Source organism: Dermacentor albipictus, chromosome 5, assembly GCF_038994185.2.
Source record: "Dermacentor albipictus isolate Rhodes 1998 colony chromosome 5, USDA_Dalb.pri_finalv2, whole genome shotgun sequence".
In the NCBI taxonomy this organism is placed as follows: Eukaryota; Metazoa; Arthropoda; class Arachnida; order Ixodida; family Ixodidae; genus Dermacentor; species Dermacentor albipictus.
The window spans coordinates 112,997,431-113,020,873 of record NC_091825.1 but is presented as its reverse complement, the minus strand read 5'-3'; the positions used below and the strand labels follow the sequence as shown (position 1 = coordinate 113,020,873).

The 23,443-nt window shown below is 50.7% G+C and overlaps 2 protein-coding genes across 5 annotated transcripts in view; one reads left to right on the top strand and one right to left on the bottom strand.

The window, feature by feature from the left end:
• LOC135897048 (uncharacterized) overlaps positions 1-23,443 on the bottom strand; it is a 493,987-nt gene that overhangs the window by 224,902 nt on the left and 245,642 nt on the right. The window lies entirely within an intron of this gene.
• Positions 1-23,443, top strand: part of LOC135897047 (transcription factor GATA-3-like) — a 241,240-nt gene that overhangs the window by 130,197 nt on the left and 87,600 nt on the right. For all 4 annotated transcript variants that reach the window (XM_065425612.1, XM_065425616.1, XM_065425614.2 and 1 more), the window contains exon 2: positions 6,228-6,567. In XM_065425612.1, the coding sequence (XP_065281684.1) occupies positions 6,387-6,567 (181 nt within the window). In that variant the 5' untranslated portion in view covers positions 6,228-6,386. The remainder of the gene's footprint in view (positions 1-6,227; positions 6,568-23,443) is intronic.

Below are 23,443 nucleotides of genomic sequence, written 5' to 3'. Positions count from 1 at the left end.
ATGCGCGCATCGAGAAGAAGGAAGAAATTGTTCATGAGAACTTGACGGTGTCAGCTTCGCGACAGTCCGATGCATGGTGTCGCATCGCGGTGTCGCGCTTTAGAGGAAATGGGCCCAAGCCTGGCTGATTTTATTTATCTATACTTTCTTGGTCAAGCTTTAGGCTGTATACGTTACACGGGGAGTCATATTATGACGAGTGTGTGTTTTAAGTATATGGGCGCTTTCTTTGTCCTGTTGCTCTTCCTTTCCTCTTTCCTCCCATCCTTCCTATCTTCCATCTCTGTGTTGCTGCATCCTCCCTTCTGAAGAGTGGGGCAGGCGTAGTGCCCCTGTTCCGGTGGCAGTTGCCAGCCCGCTCCTCGCATTCCCTTTCCTGATCAATGTATATATGTTTTCAAAACAAATAATAATAATAATAATAATAATAATAATAATAATAATAATAATAATAATAATAATAATAATAATAATAATAATAATAATTTTCGTACACCGCACGCCTCGAAGCGGGCGCCCCTTGTTTACAAGCACGTCTGTCGGTCCGCACAGGCCTGCTGCGTGCGGTGTATACACATTCTCCTCGTTCCACAACACGCGTCACTTTCAAAGTCGAGCTTCGTAAGAGCCGTTGCGCGTGTCTTCATTGAAGGGCATATAAACACGACATTCGCGTGCCCTTTCAACACGCAAGGTCGGACGCTCCCGCAGACTATATATACGCTCGCTACACAGGTAGGTCTCTCGGCACGAACCTGTATAGAGAAACTTACACGTATACGACAGCCTTTCCCTGCGGCGAGTGAGTCCATAGTACAAAACGCGCCGCGCGGGGGTCTGCAGCCGGAATCGCTTATGCATACGCCGAGCGTGCCCGAAATGCGGGCCTCTCTCCTGACATGGATGCACAAGAAGTGCATGGGTCGTGTGATACGGGGTCACTTTCGGCGGCGAGATGGAGACGCTTCAAAGCCGCGAGTGGCGGTGATTTATCCTCAACTCGTGTCGGTGTGTCGTCGAGATTGTCATGTTCGCTTACATATATACACATATACCCCTTCGCTTGCTTTCTCGTGTGCACGCTGCCCTGTTCGCCTTTATCTTCGTGCGGAAATCTTTAAGCGCGAGAAGGGGCTGAATGCTCTTGGTTCTCAAATAGTTCCGCCAAATTGCCTCTCGTGTACATTTGCGTCTCAGGGACACTTATATGCGGACTTTCGCTAACGCGGTCTACAAAAAGAAAAAAGAAAAAAAAAATATCCGCCGTGTACCCGTAAATGTACAGTAATATAGAGAAGTCGTTTCGTGAATCGACAAAGCATCTTGTAACAGGCAAGCTGGTTTCCTCGCGATTATTCTCAGACGTTTACCTGCATGTATATCAATCACTATAGTGTGACGATCATGTATACTCCTTTCTTTTTCTTAAGTATACGGCGAACACGAAAAGTTGTTGCTACGCACGTTGCATGCGTAAGTGTTGCTGAACTGCGCTGATGGGAAGCATGCAGTGTAGAGGCGACACAGTAAGTAGGAAAACCTTGTATGCGTGCGTTTGATCACGAAAACCTTGCCATTCAGTCTGTGTTGGAAAAGCGCGCTTTGAAGACTTTCTCTTTGTTAATATATTTGGTGGAAGAAGAGTCTGTTCGTGACAAAAAGCAGAGGTCATATATTTCCTTTTTCGAATCGGCTGTCAAATAGACGTCGACTGTGACGTCACTAAGAGCTCGCATGCAACTTCACCACTGCCATTTTAACTGCATATCCTGCGTAGTTCGTGCGCGAAAAACCAGGGCCCGTATCACAAAATGTTCTTACGTTAAAAGCGTTCGTGCAAGCCAATAGTGATGTAGTACATATTATTACAATCACCAATGAATCAGCCAATGCAAGACAGCACTTACGAACGAAAAGCTTTGTGAATTCGGCCCCAGCTGTATTCTTTGTTCATTTTCCAACACAATGCAGTACGTATTCCTTTTTTTTAAATTCACAGACGAATACTGTCAGCGGAATGTTGACAAATTTTATGCTGTCACGACTTGCTAGTATGACGAGTTTTGAAGTAGCCTCGTTACTTGGATTTGGATTTTAAGTTGTGGTGTTTTTTTTTTTTTTCTGGCACGCCAAGTCTCCGCCCGCTTGAACACTCATAAACACTCACAAATTTCAAATTCCAAAAGAGCAGACTGTCGATAACTAGATTAACCTAATAACCTGGACTCGGCACCACTTATTTGCGAGCGAATACGACGGAAGCTTCGGCTAAATATCGAAAAACGTGGACTTCTAGCTGCTGTCTGCGTTGTTAACGACAACTTAATTCATCCTTAATGATTTAGATCGTTGCTGTAACTATCTTGCCGCACGGTTTTGCTAGCTTCGGAACACAAGGAACTGTACGTGGTGGATGTACATATAACATGCTTTCTTATGACAAATTAGAAACATACTTGTACCCGGCGTTTATATGGTGATAAGTGGAAAGAAATAAAAGCACTGCGTCATTGAGGGAAACCTTATGAGCGCAAGGGTACACCCCCGTGACGGATAGATTTTGGAATATATATAGTTCTGCACTTCTTGCGCTCGTGACCAGTGCCGTTGACGAAACACGGAACTTTGCGTACGATCGTTTGGAATACTCTGCGGTTCTCTTCTAAAGATGCTCACAAAAGCCTTGACGAAACTCTGATGGTTGTATAATCGTGCGCCATTTCTTGAGCGCTGATTTTTATAGAGTGGATGTATGTTAAGTCAACAGGTGCATAAACGTTTTTCCTGCCCAATGAACGGTGTTGTTATACGCAAGGAGGTTGTACCAGGAATGTGACGCTCATTGTAAATTACAGCGCTAGACGTACCAATAAGTATACTGTTCTTAGTTTGTTAGCAGAATCTTTCTTTTTTGTTTCAGATGTAACTTAGGTTTCTCAGAATTTACAACCGATTCCTACACGCGCAGTATAGTCAACTGAGAAGTTAGACCAAGCAATTTAATTGTTCAAGATCGGCACCATAACCACGAAGTGGCTTTGTGATGCAGACAGTGGCCGATTATTTCTTTGGGGGAGGGGGGGGGAGGGGGAGGAATTCTAGTACGCCCAAAGAAGATCGCAATAAACATAAATTTTATATAAAGTACGTCTTTCTTTTTAATCTTTAGTTCCGTGACTTTAGGCCTTTATAGCGACGCAGCACTATATATTTACCGTGCAGTGGACACCGATTTGGATGAATAAATGATAAGACGCCGACTTTCATTGTAGTTATAATATTCTTATCGTTAAGACAAACCTTAAGTGATATTAATGGCTCCCTCGTTATACGGTCATATGAGGAATGACCAACACGCGCCTTGGCTTTTTTTCCTTCTCGTTATTAGTAGACATTTCATAAATACAACAACTTAGTCAACGATGTGCAGTCAACCGGCAACACATAATTGCACGGACATCATTTTGTCTGGCTGTTTGAGCCATAGTTTCTTGTCGACCAGAGAAAACGACGGTCAAGTAGTGGTTGTTGTTACATTCGTCAATATGGTGTAATATTATGATGGCTATGTTATTCTTTACCATTAATTAAGACTGTCTGCATAATCCTCCTGCGATGTTTTTCTTATCGCATACATCCGATGTGAGTGGCCGGTTCAAGAAATACGCTCCATAGTACACTCCTGAAAGCGTCTCTAGCCTGCAGCTAAGAAAGCTGTAACTTGTATACTGTTGTTTTACCGTATACAGTAAAGTCACTACAGTGAAACCCAGCTTTAAAAGAAGGCGTATATAATGTGAATCTTGTCATATATCGAATCAGTAGGTCCCTGCTAACGTTATCAGCGTAATCAATTTCTGATATAACGCACTTGGAGCCATCATATACTACTGAAAAATATTTGCTGTCGTTATATAACCCGCAAAGCGGCTGTGACGGTCCGAATGAAACTTGGAACGACGTTTTTCTTTCTCGTACTGATCTTAAACGTAGTTCATTCGCTCTTGGATGTATTAAAAAAATACGGGCTCATCACTGTAGCCAACAGAAAGCCACTCCCATTATAAAGCAATTCGCAAGTACATAATACTACCGCGACCTACCGTACAGAACATGTGGAACACGTGTATGTCGGGTAGTTAGTCGTCAAACTTGTGTCACCTCGAATTCGGGTACGAAGGAAATGCTTGACCGGCACATGGTTATACGTTGCGGCCGCTTTCATATACGTCATGGACAATGGGGAACCACCCATGTGGTGATGTTTCCCCAGCGGCTTTCTGGGCTATTCTACTCTATGGACCTGTAATGATGTTGGATTAAATTCCACATAACCCCCTCGCCCCACGAATATATTGTAGGTGATAGTGGTCTCTTTCTGTCCTTTTTTCATGCGTGAAATGAAATTTTCATTTACTGATATAGGCTCCGTATGCGAAAATGTCATTATGAAGTTGCCTTTCACAGCAATTTCGCCAATGTATTAAAATACTATGCTCATTTTTACATGCTCGTAGGTGCCACGTGCCATATAATCTTCTAAAACTTGTAGCAGCGATTGCAAAATCGTTCCTATCAGCTAGGATAGCGATCGTGCTGCCAAATCAATATCACCTTCATAGCCCTACCAAGTATGTCGCTAGTTTCAAGCGGCCAATGGGACACCTGACCCTTATTTTTCTTCTCTATTTTCCATTTGCAACAAATCCCCGCGAATTCGCTAATACGCTGGTTAGAAAATATTGTGATCGCGGGTGCGCTGAGGAAGTTTTTGTGTATCCGGCCGGTTGCTACAAACGAGTTTCATTGTACTACACCAACATTTGGATAACGCTACGAATATACTCGCTCGGGCTGCGATTTCTCTTGGGATCAATAAAGAGAACAGTTATCATCTTTTGAACTAAATGTTACTCACGAAAGCTTCAAATGTCACTCGAGTCAGGAAGGTGGCTGCATTGAAATCGCACAGTTACACTCATAGTATCAACTTCACTTACAATGTGTCATTGACCTGACCCTTAGGAAAGTGCAAGTCCAGCGCCCAAATGTGTCATTTTCTCTCTTTCTATATGTGCTACTACACATGAATGGATGCGGCTGATTGATCAAACAATATAGTTCGAAGGATGCTTATTGATGCTGTTACAAATATCTGCTGCAAATGATGACGCTGTATTGCCATATACGATTAACCGCGTAGGAATACGAATAATTTCGTACGATTTTGCACGCGTGCACAAAGTGCTTGCCGTATGGCGTTCGGCATTGCAGCTAGAATGTCGCACAGCTTTCTCTGCTTTGCTAACTATTCTTACGCTGCTCTATTTGCACACGTACTCGGTTTTCCGTGGTTGTGGTTTAAATCTTAAATATTAGCGAAATTTGCCACCACTTGTTGCGTATCTCACTTGTATATCACAATAATTTTGAATGTCCCCACAGATCTTTCTCAATATTTCTGACCTCCTATACTGCACTAGGAGATATTTAGCACAGCAATAAGCGTACGTGTACGTATCAGTGCGGGTGTGTACCAGTATAGTTTAAAGGCGTACGCTGCGTTTCATAAACACACGCCGTAATCCTTCGACGTATAGTTTAACTTAACCGCTGACATGAACGTGCGCATGCAACGAGCGATAAATCGTCAGACAAAATGTGTCTTATGTTTTTTTTTTTGGAAGGGAAGAGTTTTCTTACAATGGCCAGGCAACGGCGTCTCTTGTGCATTAGATTCGATCGCAGTGCCAAATGGTGTCATTGCCAGTGCTATCTATTCCCGCATATACGCCTTATATATACTGTATTCCATGACGCACTTTCGCGATATTCATGACTGCGCTGCGCTTAAACTAGTGTATCTGCTTATTGTCCGTTCTGTGCTTAAATAGGCGAATAATTGACCTGTAACACTTCCAGTGCAAACGGTCGTTAAATCGCATTGAATAAGAAGCAGCCGAATCGGGATTCGAAATGATTCGCGTCAAGTGCCTCCCACATGTAGACCTCCTAATTCGCACGACTCGATTTTTTTACTCTTGACCAACGAGTCTGACAAGTTCAACGGAAATAGATTTTAAACTATCACTGAAAGTACATTTGCAACAAGGGCGCGCGCCGTACGGAAACGGCGAGCTTAAATCTAACTCGCCCATCCGCTGGCGCAAAAATGGCGGTTAGCGGGACCTCATGAGACTAAGAGTACGGTTCTCCTGTCTCTGCAGGCGGCCAGCAACGCTAGCAGCGCCGGCGTCGTTAGCAGCAGCCCGAGCCTGGTGGTCAGTAGCAGCCACCACCACCACCACCACAGCGGCGCTGGCGTCGGCGGCCACGGTGGCGTGAGCGGCGGTTGCCCCGCGCTGTGCCGCGCGTCGCGCGACGCCATGGAGGAACAGGCCGGGCCCTGGCCCGGCTACGAGGGCCGGCAGGACCCGGCCGTGCTCGCCCAGGAGGACATGGACATGTTCTTCCACTCGCTGCAGGACGGCGCGGGCCCCGCCGCCGCCTCGTCGTACTACGGGAACCCCGCAGCCAGGGCCGTCCACGGCTACAGGACCGCCCACCGTGAGTGCCCGCTCTTCTGTTACAGATGCCTCTTGTGAGTGTGTACAGGCGCGGCCACTGCTAGCGGGAACACGAAGCCCATGGTCATCACTGTGCGGAATGCCCCACCACCGGCGCCTCGTGAAGTCTTGCGGCGCAGGCGCAATCACAAAGCGATTGGCCGAAGACCCCGGGGAGTCGTCTGCTATATAGCGAGTAGTCTGCCAAGAGTTGACGCGAGGCGCCGGGGGTGGCGCTCCGCGTAGCGCAGCCACGGGCTCTCGTGTTCCCGCTAGCAGTGGCCGCGCCTGTACAACGAATGGCGCAGCCTCGAGTTGAACGGACCACAAAGTTTTCAAAGGGACGTGTTATTCGGTTTATGCTGTAAGCCTTGACCGAAGGAACCCTTACACGCTTTTACCATTCTCCATCGTGATGGGTAATTGCACCCTTCACAACGGAGAGTGGTAAAAGGGAAGAGCAGTCGAGGACGGCAGATGACTGGGTGGGGGTATGAAATTAAGAAATTTGAGGGCGCTAGCTGGAATCGGTTGGCGCAAGACAGGGATAATTGGAGATCGCAGGCAGAGGCCGTCGTCCTGCAGTGGACATAAAACAGGCTGCTGCTGATGATGGTGCTCGTCAAGGGTATAGGTGCATAGCGGAAAACAATGAACACTAGTAGACACTTTCTCATTGCGTGTACTTGATGGACATTCAAGATTCATGAACTGAAAAGGCTTGAAAATCTTTGGATGGTCATGGCAAGGGTATAAGGTGCATGGCGGGAAACAATCAACACCAGTAGACACTTTCGCATTGCGTATACTTGACGTACACCCGGCCACAAAAGTTTACGGACCACGGTATCGCAGGAAACGTTCAATTTCCAAGCAGCCTGTAGCAGTAGCCAGTGGAACTGTATACGAAAATGTTCTTAACATATTCTAGCCGATGCCCGAAATGCAAATACCAGGTTGCGTTTTGAGGTCATGGAGATATTCAGCTTTTTCTCAAATTTCATGGTCCGTAATATTTTGTGGCCGGGTGTACATTCAAGACTCGTGAACCGATTGAAAGTCTTTGGATGCTCATGGCGTCGACACATATCACCAATACCTTTAGTGCCGTACGTAACACAGATGAACGATGGCCTGTCGTAGGGAAACAAAGTTATTTCGCAGGTTCCTATACAAACGTTCAATGAAGCGTCGCGCGACCACGTGCACATTGCTATTCCACGCTTGCAGGCGCTTAACGGCGGTGGTTTCAACAGCATGGCCGCGTATTAAACAGAGAGCACGTACGAGGTTCACCATTTCGACGACGCTGTATCACATACGTTGTATAGCTGTTTGCAGTCATCACTGCGCCGATCGTTCCACGAGAATCGCGGCTTCTGGGTATATAACTAACTGCTGCACTGTTACAAACATCGTGCGCGCTCACGATTTCGCCCCCAGGGATCCGCAAACGATCGACATGTGCGAGAGAGAGAGAAATAAAGAGGAGGCGCGAGCATGCATTTCTCGCTCGTTTATCTGCAGCGGCTGCGCGCCAACGTGTGTCCCGTCCTCACCCCTCACTAGCTAAGCACACAAGGAGACCCCAGCGTTCAGCTTTTTTTCTCTTCTCCTCTCCGTTCAAGCAGCATCAGCAGCAGCGCCTGTTGGTTGCTTTCGAACTAAGCCACGACGGCGCATTTCGGCGTATGATAGGAGAGCAACTTCGCGGCCGAAACTTCTTCACGAGCGCGCGGAGAGGGGGGGGGGGGGGGAGTTGCCGCAGCACGCGCTGAAAAGGAGATTGCAGACCGACACACGATCAGCCAATTACAGAAACACGTGGTCCGAGTCGCTCGTAGTGTATAGCTTGAAACGGCGGTTGCGGTGGCGCCGCGGCTATGCGAGCTTGCCGGGTGTTTGTTACGAAAGCTTGGTCCAGGAAACGAGAGGAACCTCTGCTCTCGAAGAAGAGAAAGAGGGTGTTGAGTAGAAGACCAGGTTGGGAGGAGAGCGTAGAACGCGGGAGTATGAGGAGGCTAAGACAAAACGCCAATGAAATACCGCGTAGCGTTATATAACGACGGTGCCAGCCTTGCCTGTCTCGATCGTCGGGCCTTTTTCTTTTTCTTCTTTTTTTCCGGAACACTCTGCCAGACGCTTAGAAGCACGCGAGCAGAAAAACACTGAGGACGCAAGCCCGTTGGCTTGTACCTCGCTTCCGACGCACGACTGCGCTCAGAGAGAGACCGTGGTGCGCAAAGAGGCGACCACTTATGTACGGGGGCAGTGGACGTGACTGATGCTCGCATTCGGCTCGCCGGCCGTTGAGAGCTAGGCTATATACCAAAGTACCGATAAAAAATGGCGAGCGCTGAATGGCGAGGCACAATTAATATTTGTCCAAAAGAAAGTAAATAAAAAGCAATACAATGGGAGTTGGGGGGAATGTTGGGGGGGGATATCAAAGGAGCGTGATCCGATCCAGTTTCAAGCCTCCTTGATGACCATCCGCTCAATGATCTTTGCACCCGCTGCTGTTGCATCGCGATGACGGTACACCGTGTAACGGCAGACGCGAAAAAGAATGCCGACGGTGCTCCAGCTCACCGACTCCGAGGAGTGCGGCGAAGGCTGTAAACGCTTCAGCTGAAGACAAGGAGAGTGATGATGACTCTTCCGTGTCGAGAGTAACTGCTTGACGCGCATTTTAACTTCTTTTTACGAGAGTTCTCGTACTCCACCGGGTGAAGCGCATTCGTGTGTGACGATGCATAAGTATGACAAGGACTCTGGTGTGACTGAAGGATTACAGCCGCGCGATGCCAAAGTCAAGATCTCTCCTTTCTCCGTGGTACTCAGGCGGATCTCGTCACCTCGCGTATCTATCGCTGGGTTGCACAGAGCTGTTGAGACGGGAGTACGAAACGTTTAGTTCTTACGCATTTCAAATTCGCGTCAACGGATTGGCATTTAAAACATATATGTCTATATATAAACAGATTTAGGGTGGTTTTCCAGCTTTACGCATTTTCGGCAGTACTATAGCATGGTCAATGCGCAGCTAAACCGAAGGACGCGTTGACGCCGGGCGACGCCGCGATACGTCGGAAATGCGTTCCATGTGGTTGCCACGTGGCTTATAGGAAAAATATAGCCGTTTGGAATTGGCTCTGGCACGTTGTTGCGTTCGAGTCAAGTTCGCACTCGCTCGTATATGGTGCTAACAAGCGCGGCGACGTCTTGCAGCATCCATCCCCGCACCACGCTACGTCACAAGGCCGGGGAAGGGGCGGTGGGGGGGGGCGGTGGGGGGGGGGGGGGGGCGGAGCTCGGATACGCGCGCGCTCTTCCAATTCTCTTGGCTACATTTTGAGAATAGCAGCACGAAACGCAAATAAGCAGCACCTCGAGGCATAGCGAGGCTCGGCCGCGCGCTCGCTTTGGCCGGGTGCCTTGGGAAAGCCTTCTTTCTATCTGAAACACCGGCGCTAAGTGGGATTTTGCATGCGCTCCAAGGGTAACTTGTCTACGTGTGGTCGGAGGGGTCCGAAGGAGCGGTACCATCTGCGCATATATTAAACAAAAAATTATTTATACGATCTGTATGCGGCCTTCTTGTAGGCCGCCTTGCCGTATACTGTAGTCTCTTTGCATTCATACAGACCTGTAGTTTCCGCTATGCGAAGTCTACAAAGACTGCCCCTAAAACGTGTACAAGTACGCCGCACTTAAAAGTCTGTTTGTGACCCGCAGACTTGCGAAGGAACTGCAGTTGCGAAAAATAACCAACGGGAACGTTAGGTACCAAAACCTTTCCGGGGCACCGCCGACAGATTCTCCCTTCACAGACAATGTGTGGACTCTACAGAACAACATTCGTAGTCTTCGCGTATACATATACCGCCGAAATGAGTTTTCCGGAGTCCCCACGTGGTCATGCATAATCACGTACCAGGCGGCAAGGAAGGACCTCAACCGTCGTCGCGGACATCCGCCGGTAACGTCGTGCGCCTCTCTCTCTCTCTCTCTCTCTCTCTCTCTTACACACACATATATATACGTCTGGCATCTCTCTCTCTTACACACACACATATATATACGTCTGTCATCTCTCTCTCTCTCTCTCACACACACACACACATGTACGTCTGTCGTCTCTCTCTCTCTCACACACACACACACACATACACACACACACGCACGCACACGTGTCTGTCCTCCTCCTCCTCCTCCCCGCGAGAGGAGGAGGGGGTCGAGCGAGGCGAGCACGGGCGCCCGCCGACACGCGCGTTCGGCACCGCGCGCACGCAGACCAAACGCGCATGTGGTCACGCGCGACCGCTTGAGCGGCCTTTTGTTTTCCACCTGGCCAGAGAGGCATTTCTGATGCAAATGCGGGCCACGCCGTCGCCGGCGGTGGCCCGCCGCGCTCTTCTGTGTGTGCGCGCGCGCGCGCCACACAGGCCGTGTCTGTCTGTGTGTGTGCGTGTGTGTGTGTGTGTGTGTACGCGTTCGTTGGTTTGCTGTGTGTAGAGCTTCGGCGGCATACACCCGTCGGGGGAACCACCACCAACCACCACCACTACCGGCGACCACCGCGGCTCGTGCAGCGCGAGCCGACGTGGGCCCGCGCTGTGGTGCTCCACGCGGTGCGGGCCACCGCGGACAAAAGACGCGGTGGCGGCGGCTGCGACGAGGACCGTGGCATTCGCCAAACAACGCGGCGCGTTCTTGTCGGCGCCGAGCAAGCGTGCACTTCCAACCGCGTTCCTCCCTCCCTCCCTCCCTCTTCCTTCCCCCCAACTACGATGCACACTTCCCCGCCATGACTCGCCTCCCGGTCAGATGAGAAAGACTGGGATGCAAAAAGAACAAAACAAAAAATTAATAATTTAGTAAACAGACGAACGCAGAATTGTTAAGAGGTCTCTGAACTCGAGCATCGCAGCGATGGCTCACTGAATGTGCTTACATGACGCGTTGGGTTATTGTTGCATTGTAAAAAAAAAAAAAGCAATGCGAGGAAGACAGGCTAGCAACATTCAAGCCACTCGGAATACGCACTCGTCGCAATCCGTAAAATTTTCACGGGCCGAAAAAAGCATTGTTATTTTTGTTTTCGCTTTGTTCCTGCCGAAAACGTGTGCCCTACATGCCAAGCAACCTGTTTCAACGTAGCTACCCGAACGCGGCAGCACAAAGCGGTGAATGTTTAACGTTTACGAAATGTCCGTTCTGCGGAAGCCAGTCTGGTCTCTCTAGAGCGTGATGGGCACGGAAAAATGCACGGTCCTGTGCAGCTATCCTGAAAAAAAGTACATCAAGGCGGCAACACAGTGCGACTTCTGCTACGTACAGCTGCGTCCGATGATTCATTCTCAGTCATGCATGCAGGATGTCCAGGTATTTTAGTGCGCCGACTGTAAGAATTCGTGAATCGTTAACCCCGGCAGCACATAACGAATTGAGCATCAAGTGCTCGAATTGCATCTTCTCGTCGCGAGTATGACTCGCACCCTCTTTATACCGTTATTCAAGCTGATATTCTTCTGAGTATGATTCTGCGATCAAGTGTCCCGATTCCCGTTTTCCGTTGACGAAAAAGAACCACTTTTCAAAAAAAAAAAAAAAATCTTACGCGCACATCATCATGGGGTGCGATCTTGTACGCGTTCCACAATAAAACGGAGACGGTCCGTTCTTTACGTCACGAAATAGGTAGTCCGTTCCGTTGCGTTCGTCCGATAGCAGACGACACGGTATGTTTCACAGCAGATATCACGTCGCAATTGACGTAATGGCGTTCGTCACGGTTCAAATTGACCAATCGTGTGCGGCTCGATAGAACGGACCGCCTCCGTTCTATCTTGGAACGCGTATAAGATCGCACCCATGGCATATGCACTATAGCGAACGAGGCATCGCGTGGTCACAGCGAACGTGGTTGCACCGGGTATATGCAACACCACCAAGATAGCACAAGGCCTTTTCACTCCGATCCACGACGTCACGCTACCTGGCCCGAAATTTCTATTTGCAAGGCTGGCGTGATGAAAGCGGTGACGTCAAAATCAGTGTTGCCTACTCGGGAGGCATCCCCATTGGATTCTATGGTAGTCGGGCCAGGTAGCATGACGTCATGGATCGGAGTGAAAAGGCTTTGTGCTATCTAGGTGGTGTTGGTATATGTCGCGCAGATGTCCGCGCAGCGGTCCGCGATGACGGGCACGCGCGGTGTGTCTGCACGTCCGTCGCTCTGTGCCGTGCAGCTACGGCTCGGCGACCACGCGCGCGGCGTATAGCGCAGGCGCCCCGAGCCTGGCGCCGGGTCCTCGCGGCGGAGGCGAAGACGTCGCTTGCAGAGGCGACCGCGGCCTGGCATAAAGACGCGCGATCGCAATCTCCACCGGCCCGGAGGGCTTAATATACATTCGCCGCATTTACCTCCGGCGCGGGGAGGACGCGTCCGCCCGCGGAGAGAACGCGTGGCATCGCTGCTGCGATGGCTGCAGTGATGTTGCCTGCCGCTGCCATGGCGCCCGCGCGCCCTCTTTGAGTTCACGGAAGCGTCTCTGCAGGTGCTGCAGCTGCCTTGGCTGGTCCGCGCTGGAACGTCCCGAAGCCTGCTCCTCCCGGCACGTGACGCGATTGCGCTTGAGATTTCGCTCATGTGCGACGCCCCTATACACAGCTGGTGCGCGTCAAATGGGTGTCCGCCACGTTTTATACTATATAGATGATTGTGTTTCCACTGGATGGGGGCGCCGCCATGTTGAGCTGTTACGCGGACGAGTGATGTCATATTGACGTGGTCACGAGACACGAGACGCGTTCGTACATCAGTGCAAACCATTTGGGTGCATACTAATCGACTGTAGTGTACTTGCACTGGGTTGTTAGAGGCGGAAAACAGTATACCGCTTTTCTTGTTGTTGTTGTTGTTGTTAATGCCCCAGATGGCAACACTCGAAAAACGCTTCCATAAAATAGTCTATAGGCTTCCCTGCGAAGTATCTTGTGCGTCGTGTGGAACGGTATACTGGTAGGGAGGCAGGTGTTAGATTTGACCGCGTAAGTTTCCCCGCTGTGTGGGTGACTGGCTTTCAGTGTCATTCAGTCTAAAGCAACATAATTTCCAGTGAACGTCGCAGAAGTTCACTTCCCTGGATGGGGCGACGTCGAACGCACCTTTGTGTAGAGCCACCACCTTCCTGTTCAGGCATCCCCCAACCTTGCGTTTCGAATAATTTCTGCTTTACCAACCAGCTGAATTCGTTCTAATCTCGAATCAATCCCGAGCTCGTAAAAGAGGGGAGTATTCTATATCGGAGTTCATTCTACACGGACCTCTCGTATGCCAGATGTAGTAAACACGTGCACGCCGCTCGGGACCTTTAAGAGTCCGCGAATTTTACCACTTGCCAATGCGGTTGAAACGACCCAAAACGATGCGCCGGGCTCGTTCGATTACACTTCAACGAGCTCTCGGGTCGCTTGAAAGTGAAACACAGGATACAACCTCCTCCAAGGAAGCTCGGCTCCGAGCCACCGCTTGTTCCTTAACACGCGCATACATCTAGCGAATAGGCAGATACACCGTGTTCGCTGTGCATACAGCAAAGCGACGGCGGAAAGGACTGGAGAGAGAGAGAGAGAGAGAGAGGGAGAGAGAGGCGTCATCCCGGCCTAAGCTCGCGGGAAAGGCTCACGCCTTATCGCGCCTTGCCATCATGCATATCAGTGATGAGCACCGCGTCCCCCCCCCCCCCCCTTCGCTTAAGCCGTGGCAGTGGTGTTCCAGCCCGTGTCAGAGGGTGTAGTGGGAGATCGAGAAGGGAAGGACGGGGGGGGGGAAGAGGGGAAGAGCAGGAGTTAGTGGGAGCTGCGCGCGAACTCCTTGGCAGCATGGCGCCCCGCCGCCGGGAGCAACAAGAGAGGAAGGACTGGGCCGCGGGGCTGGCTGGCGGATCCTGCTGCCCGCGCCCGAGCCGCGGTTCGCCCCGACGACTCGCGGTCTGCTCGTTTTCTCGCCGCGCTCCGGCTAATTGGCCTCGAGCTCGAGGCGCTGCACGCGGGCATAAACACGCGCGCTCCTTCTAACCAGGTTTCCGGGCCTGATTCAATATTCGAACGCACCCTCGCCCGTCCACTTCCCCTCGTTCTAACGTTCCCTTCGCTCCCCCTTTTTTGTGTTGTAATTATATATTTTTGTCCGTCCTAATAAAGTAATAACGCTAACAGGCGGAGGAGACCTCGCCCGAACATGCGGCGTATACGCTTGGCTGGTCGAGCTGCGTTGTTTCGTGTTTTTTGTCGCGCCCCTTTCTTCCGCTCTTTTATTGTTATTATTATTATTATTATTCGTTTTTCGCTCTTTCGAGAATGAGTGATCTCTCGCGCGAAGTGAGCGAAGGAAACCCTTGTGGAAGCGAGGGCCTGCATTCTCGTAAACGTTGCCTTCGGGTTTTCCCCATCGAGTCACGCGGGCGGTTTTCTCGATGAGTGCTAGCTGTTGCGCAGGGACTACGTAATATACATGCGGGAATAAGGAGCTCCGAATGTGGCTTCCCTGCTTCGCGCAGGAAGCGTTCGTAAGTCCAATTGCGTGGCTGATCGTTGAAACGTTAGCTTCGACAAGCGTTGTCTTATATGTGCGTACATTTCTGCACACGCTCCATTCTGCGGCTTCCTTGGACATATACAAACACTTAGGGCTCATTCACACCGGCGACTGACAGTGGTCGCGCGACCAAGTTGGTCGCTTTGCGACCAGTCGCAAAGTGTCGCAAACGGTCGCCTTTCTCGAAAAGCGACCATTTTGGGCGAGTCGCTCTCTGCGCGATTTTTCAGTCGCGCGACCGTGGTCGCAAAACTGATAAACCAATCAGTGCGCACCGGAAGTGATCTTTCGTGTGTCTACACATCCGGCCTCCTCCGGCGTCGCGTTCAAATTCCGCGTAGATTCCGAGAGTTCTCGCTGAGAACGATAATCTCCGGGATTGCGACTTGCGGGTCGCGCTCAGCCGGGCTTGCCGGTGTGAACATCAGTCGCCTTCGGTCGCTTTTTGGTCGCGAGTCGCAAATAGTCGCGCGACCTCCCCAAGTCGCCGGTGTGAATGTGCCCTTAGTGCGTGTGGAGAGAGTCTTCATTGCACAGTTGGGCCTCATGGAAGACAGAGTTGCCTGCTGCGTGCTCTTGAACCTCAAGTTATATCCTTTGACAAAGCGAAATTTTCCTGAAATTTATAACGGTCATCGTCACTATAGCGCCGGTCTCATTTGGTAATAAGCCCTCTGCGGAGCAGAGCGTTTTCTCAAAGGATCTTTAGTTAACGGTTTCCTCTGTCAACCGTTTCCGCCCCGTGCCTTAGAACTGCGTAATCTCATCAACCCATAAATCCTCAGTGAGGCCTTCTTAACTGCCTCAGTTCAGTTTTTAGAGCGCGTTGTGTGCTTGAGTTTGATTTTTGTTTGATTGCGTGCATGTGTTTTTAATTAAGCCATTTATTTATTTATTTATTTATTTATTTATTTATTTATTTATTTATTTACTGCATCCTTCGCCTTCTCGCATGAAGCAGCATGCCAAGCCATATTGTTTTTATACATTCACGTTCTTTCCTGTTACACATTCGTAATATACACATTCCCTATACAAATTCGTGTTTTCATTTCGCGATATATTGAGGCAAAGAATTTGAGACCGAAATCACCGCCGACTGGCACTGGGTCAGTGCCGTCAGCGCCTTCGCGGAGGGAGGGGCAGTAAAGGAACGCTGGTACAATGAGCGCCATCGTAGCCAGCTGTAAAAGAAGACGACGACGAATGCGCCAGTGGCACAAGTAATTGCTGATGATGATAGTTTTTGCTCGCACACAGGAAAATTTCACGGAACCCTAGCCATCAACAGCTTCGCTGTAAGAAAACAATTGGTTGCGTGATTCTATCGTCCCCAAAAGATTCCCCAGAGCTGCAAAGTATTCCCATATCATCACAAAGATGTGTCAGGCGTTCACATCGTTTTGCGATGCCGCGCAACATGGGAGTGTCAACGCGGCGTCTCACGGAGTGGTGGACGCTCGGGCGCCGACACGCCGTACCGCTATGCAAAGCGCCAACGTTCCGTGGCAGCGAGCATTCATTCATTCATTCATTCATTCATTCATTCATTCATTCATTCATTCATTCACAAGTGGGCAGCATACTGTATAGTAGAAGGCATACCCGCCTTCTACTATCATCATCGGCAGCAGCTGCTGGTGCTGCAGCTGCGAAAACGTGAACAGAAAAAAATAAGAACGTATATAGAAGGAAAGATGAACTTCTAAGGAAAATTCCATAAATTATATTCTCACGGAGGGCGGGTTCCAAGAAGTAGACGGAGGGCGTCGTCTCGGCAAAGCTGTAGGCGGGATGTGTCTCGAGGCGTTCACAGCGAAGCAAGCAAGCGCGCACGATATATTTATAGGGGCCGTGGCCGGGGATGCTCTCGCCGCATAGTGTAGCTCGTCGCGGGCCAGTCGATATAGCGCGGCTCTTGGCAGCATTTCAAAGCCGCCCGACGCCAAACACTCCAGAGGAGCTTCCGAGAGCTCTAAAAAAAAGAAAATGCGAAAGAAAATCACGACAAAGAAGAGAGAGTGAAAGAATGTGCTGTGTAATGACAACACTGCTGGCCCTGCCAGCAGCTTACACACACACACGCGCGCGCACACACGCGCTATAGGGCGGCACCGATTGCGTCGCGCTTGCGTCAGATTCCGAGCATAGCCGTACGGAGCCGACCTAAACGACAACAAGATGAAGGACGCGGCGCGTCGAAATAGCGCACAGAGAAACGGTATCGGGGGTGGCTCGAAGTAGCTTCAAAGCGTTGCAGCTATTTCGCACTCCGCCCGACACTTTGTCTCCGATTCCTATCGTTTTCGTCTCTCTCTGTCTCTCTCTCTGTCTCTCTCGCGCGCGTGCGCGATTGATTGATTGATTGATTTAATGATTGATCAAGATGTCCCACCGCAACTCTGTGGCGGTCAGAGACGCCGTACTGCGGGACGCCGCAATATTTAATGTTCACGTTAATGACCAACGTGCATTAACGTGTGTGTGTGTGTAATTGTGATCCGACTTTAATGATCCACCGAACACAGTACAGACTAACTTTGATGACCACTGGCTCATTCAACGTGACCGGTCTATTTTTTTTAGCTGTCATCGCATTTCCTTTTTATGCGAAGCATATTACGAAGGCTCAACCCAGCTCCTCAGGCGCGGCGGTGACCATGAAATCACGTGACACCGTGACGTCACGACAGAGGAGAAGTGGCTTTGGCTCAACTCTTGCAAGACGGGCAGGGTGGGAATCGAACCAGGGTCTCCGGAGTGTGGGACGGAGACGCTACCACTGAGCCACGAGTACAACGCTTCAAAGCGGTACAAAAGCGCCTCTAGTGAATGCGGTGTTGCCTTAGAAACGCGCTGTTTCTAAGGCGTGCGTCTCTTGCTCAGGCGCACATTTCGTTGCCGCGCCGAACGCTGCTTTGCTCGACGCTCACCGCGTCCAATGCGGGGCGCGTAGTCGCTGCCCTGTAGCCCATTGTCTTACACCCCTTGGCGGGTCGACGGGAACGCTGTCGCGTTCCACTCTTGAAGGCGAAGAAGTAATGCATGAGTTGTTTCTTCGTCTAGCCGAACCAAATATAGCCAAGCAACAGCAGTTCACCAGGCTAAACAGTGGTTCAACAACTAAAATAAAGGCTAGTATGCTTCGCATCCTGGGCTTAACCTTACCTAAGCCACAGCCATTTTTTTTTTTTTGCACAGAAATGTGCGCATACATTTGTTGCGTGTAAAAAAGGTTCATGGCTGACAGATGTAATGCCACGTTGTGTATTCGCTGCGCAATGAATTCATATCACGGCATTGCAGTCAATAAAGATGGTGGGAATGCAAGGAAATGACGGCGCTCTCTATTTTGTTCCTTACAGCTATTTCTTTTTTCTTTGACAATGTAGATTTTTTTTCTTTTTTTTTTTTTGTCCTACAAGATGACATGCGCATGGCGTTTCCTGCAGTATAAAGCTTCCCGAGTTTCAGGCAAGCATTGTCCACGCTCTCCTATATAAGCTCTGCCGTTACTTTCTTTCTGCGCGCTTGTCCTATCGGTTCGCCTACGTCTTCAGACCGGTGGAAGCACACAACCCTCAGCGTATATACAAGAGCAGCTGCAGCATCTCGCCCGAAGCGCAGCTCACGCATCACCTCTTCCTCTAGTGGTGCAATATCGGGGCGGTGCCAGAGCTCCCGTCAAATATTCCTCACGTTGCGGCGGCGTCGTCCAAATCGCAACTCAAACAAGGCAGCTGCTTCGCTGCGCGTTCGATGAAGCGAAGAAACAAGAATGGAGCAAAGTTACAAAATTATAAATAAAAAAAGGAGCACTCGTAGTTTTCGTCATGCAGTAAACTCAAAATCGGGCCCACTAGTACCGTGCAATGAGACGTAGAAGTTCACGAAGTTTCTAACTAGAGGCCACAGTGCTGTTGTGTTTTGAGGCTTTGATATCGTTCGTCTTTCTTTTTTTTTTACAAGTTTGAGGATTACATTTACTATGCAGGCGTAGCATTTAAACTTCTAATTTCTGCACGCACAAAGAGGTGTAAACGCTTAAGTACATTTAATTAACGCTACAGGCGTGTAGCAAAGGCTCGTGATGTACGTTAACTGTATCATTTTGCTGACCCTTTATTTAAACACGCTCAATTAGTGTTGTCCCAAATCAGAGGTTGGTGTAAGGGAAGCCGGCGGTTTGTCAGGCATTTATTTGACTGCCTTTTTCGCCAACCCTGGATGACTGTGCGTTTTCTTTTCTTGTTGTCAAAATAGGTGATCGGTCTAAGAGTGCACTTAACCATATCGTAATCATTGACCACTAAATTAGGCAGCTAAAGATGGCTCTGGTCAACCACACGCATCCGTTTAACTCACGGTACAACCTCGTAACACCGGACCCCCTGCTTTACTGACGCCGGCCTCTTAACTTCGACAACACTGCACCGTTTTTCTCCTCGCACAAGGCGTGTACAGTCCAGAGGCGCCCGAGTTCTCGCGTTCCCTCAAATCCGGCGCCGCGTCCGGTCCAGTATACGCACGCGAGACGCTGCCTCCTCCGGGCTTCCAAACCAAACAGTGCGTTGTCCGCTCGCCGCAGCGGGGAGACGGGGTAAACGCCGAGTCTGCTGCGTGCCGTCCCGAGGTGTTGTTGCCTCCCCCCTCCCTCCCCCTCTCCCCCTCCCTCCTCCATCTACCTACCCTTCCTATGTCTTAGCCTTTCCTCGCCGGCAGCAATGCACGGTGGTGGTTGCCCCGCCGGCACTCCGCGTGACGCGCTAACGACCACCTGTCGCCTCGGCCCAGCTACATGGACGCGCCTGCCCCCGCGTTGACGCGCCGCGCGTGCGTCGGACTCTCTCCCCCCCTCTGTGCCGCAAAGCTCGGCGGATGCGCCGCTGGGACGAAGGAGGTTTCAACAGAAAGAGTGAAGGGCGTATAGAAGCTCCAGGCGAGGCTCGCTATATGGGCGCTGCTGCAGCCGCCTTCTTTGCGGTCGCACCGAAAGACATAAGTACAGGCATAGCCTCCCCAATACTGGGTGTTTCAGCTAACGTTACCCAAGCTGTTCAGCGAAAAAGTTCATTAAAAAAAAAGGCACGGTGCAAGATAGGATTTTGAGATCTGCAGTGGTGGGTTGTCGGAACGGTGACGACCGATCACCGCCACGTTATACCATGTTTTCTTTTTAAAATCTTTCTTTTTCATTGAACATCTTATCTATAACGTTAGCTGGGGAACACGGTATAGTTGGTATATGCAGGAGATGCACGGTGCGCGCGGTTTCTAGCGCTTCGCGTTACCCGCTCAGTATATAGCATTGGCCATACAGATATATCAAGTGACGTTCGCATCTGCAGAGATTTGTTTAATCATCATGTTTTTCCTCCAAACATTTGAGGAAAATCGTTAAGGGTTGCGGGCTCGGGTTCACCTTTGGCACCAAAGTAACAGGGTGTGAAAGTCGAAGCCAAGGCAGTGTCTCACTGCGGAGGTAATGCCGCAACCTCTACAATTACATCTGGGGCATCACAGCCATCGTATAATTAAAAACAAAAGCAAGAACGCTTCAATTCCTTGCTTTCCCGATCTCCTGTGACTGTTGGCCTCTATATATGGCAAGACGTGCACGATCGCCCGTGCAATACGAATACTGTCTCCACGCGCCGTGTTTATACTCTTGCTGTAGTGGTAACGTTTGCGACCTCCGCGCACACACACATATACCGGTGGCGCGTATAGTTTCTTTTGTTTTGCTTTGTTTTGTTTTCAGCCTCCTCGTCCTCTCGACGCTCGTTGTGTGTCAGCAGCGAAGCAGACGCCGTTTCCGAACAATGGGAGGACCTACTCTGGCGCTCTCGTATATAGCTCGGCCGCGCCGATTGTCTGTGTCACGGGAAGCCGCGGCCAAAGATAGCCCGCGGCACAGTAATAATGACAGCAGCAGCAGAAGCAGCGGCGGCGGCCCGGCTAATACTAATAAGACACACAGGCACACACACACACACACCTAAGCGGACCGGTGACGGCGTGAGAGCGGCCCGACGCTTTCTGATGCAAATTCCGTCGCGGCATCCACCGAGGGGGAACCCCGCAATTAGCCCGCCACGCGGGGCTCGGGGTACAGTGGCGCTGCGTGCCGACGGCCCAGCGCACCTCCGGCACGGGACGCGTCCAAAAAAGTGTCTCGCCCGGGAGCTAGCGGCCAGGCGATGGCCGTGTCGCTGTATACCGTGTATACCGACCGCCTGTCGCCTCGGCTCAGCTACATGGACCGGTATACCGTGAGAGCAGCATTCCGGGCAAGTTGGTAATCCATTGCTTAAATGATATTGCGCGACATAAAAACGGCACGGACGTGAAAGAAGACGACACACCAAGCGCTTGGTGTGTCGTCTTCTTTCACGTCCGTGTCGTTTTTACGTCGCGCAATATCATTTAAGCAACGGTATACCGTGCACGGTATACCGGCCTCGGTTCAGCTACATGGACCGGTATACCGTGCACGGTATACCGGCCTCGGTATACCGTGCACCTGAATGAAAGAGCTTCTCGCGTGCAGGTGGCTTCAGAAAGTTTACGGAACGAGAATGCCGTCGATCAGGCGTTGGCGCATGAACGCGCGTGCACCTGGAGAGAGCTAGCCACGGGAACAGGTGTCTGCAAAGGTTTACGGAGACAACATTCGAGGAGCGCTGTCGCGTCGGATATACGTGCGCCGTGGATGAGCTTGCGTGCTACGAGCAGGGCCGGGGTTGGAATTGTTTGTGAAACAGTGTCATCGTGGAGGGATGGTACGTCGGTACGTGGGCGTGACGTAGACAGTTGTACTTGCCATTACGAACAGGTGGGTGTAATAGTTTATGGAATGATGCAATTAAGGAGCGTCTGCAATAAAACGAGTTTGTCAAATACATGTCGCTGCAAAATTTCGCGGAACTGGTCTCACGGGACGAAGTGAAAATTTCTCGTAAACTGTAATCGACCGGCAAGCTCTAAATAGTCGTAAGAAGATGCTGCAACGCAAGCTTCTCTTTTATTTTTTAATGTGGGTGCATACGTCGACAGCAGGTGATGTTCGGTTTTGAAAGAATTTGTTGAGACACCAAACAAAAAAAAAATGGTTTCTCTATACTCAAGGAAAAATCGGTCAAACTACGTTTACATATGCACTACACTCTCTTAGTCCAGTTCCACTTACGTTATAACCCAGGCCTAATCCGCTTATGACCCATTGCTATCTCAGCTTAATCCAATCTTCATCAATTCCACTTACGTGTTAGTGCACGTTAAAGCAACGTACGCCTTACATCTTTCCCATACTATTCTTGGACACGCCCGGAAACCACCGGCACTCTTTTCGCCGCGAAACAACCCAGGCGCGGCCTGGCGAGTAGTGCATAAGCAAAGTGGTCGAAACAGTGACAGGGTTCAGGCCCGCCGAAAACAAGAGACGCTTCATTAATACCCTCTCGAGCAGATTAGCTCCGATGCCGCCACCCTACACCTCCCCCACGTTCGCTCCGAAAGCAACAGCATCTTTCGCCCTCCCGTTTTAATTGCTGCGACCAGACTGAACCCTCCGCCGTCGTTCCACCAATAGAGGGAGGAGGCGCCTACCCTCGATGCTGGAAGTTTGCTTCCCCGCAACGCGCGCCCACACATTCACGCACGCGCAGACACGCACACACATGTAAGATCACACACACACACACTAGCAGACAAAGGGCACGAGGAGGGTCAGCCTTCCCTGCGGACAAAATGCAGAGAGCGAACACTGGAAGTAGCGGTGAGGCTCTGGGTTCCAGGGTTTGAGCCGCCTTCGGCGGGTCGCCGACTGACTCGGGTGGGGGGTGGGAGGGGGGACGCCGTCCATGTCGGCTGTCTAATTGCGCGCTAATGCGCCCTGCCACCGGCTGGCCCTCGCTCGCGTCAACCCCCGCCTCGCGCATGGATCATTGAGGGGGGGGGGAGGCAGAATCAGCAGCAACAAGACGAGAGTGAGAGCCCTCCCCTGCGGAACAAACAACGCCTCTGGTTTGTGTCTGAGCGCGAAGTGAACGCATGTACTACGCGGCTGCGGTTTCGCGCTGCGGCTGGGGCTATATAGCCCGTGTTTCTCAAGCGACTGCATGCATGCTGCTGCTGCTGCTGCTGCTGCTAAGAGAGGCTCTGGCGGATAGGGGGAGGGTGGGAGGGGGGGAGGAGGGGACGGGGGCGTGAGCAGAAAGCAAACTTCGGGCGAACTGTTTTCCGGGGCCGCGCACACGTCACGAACGCAGCA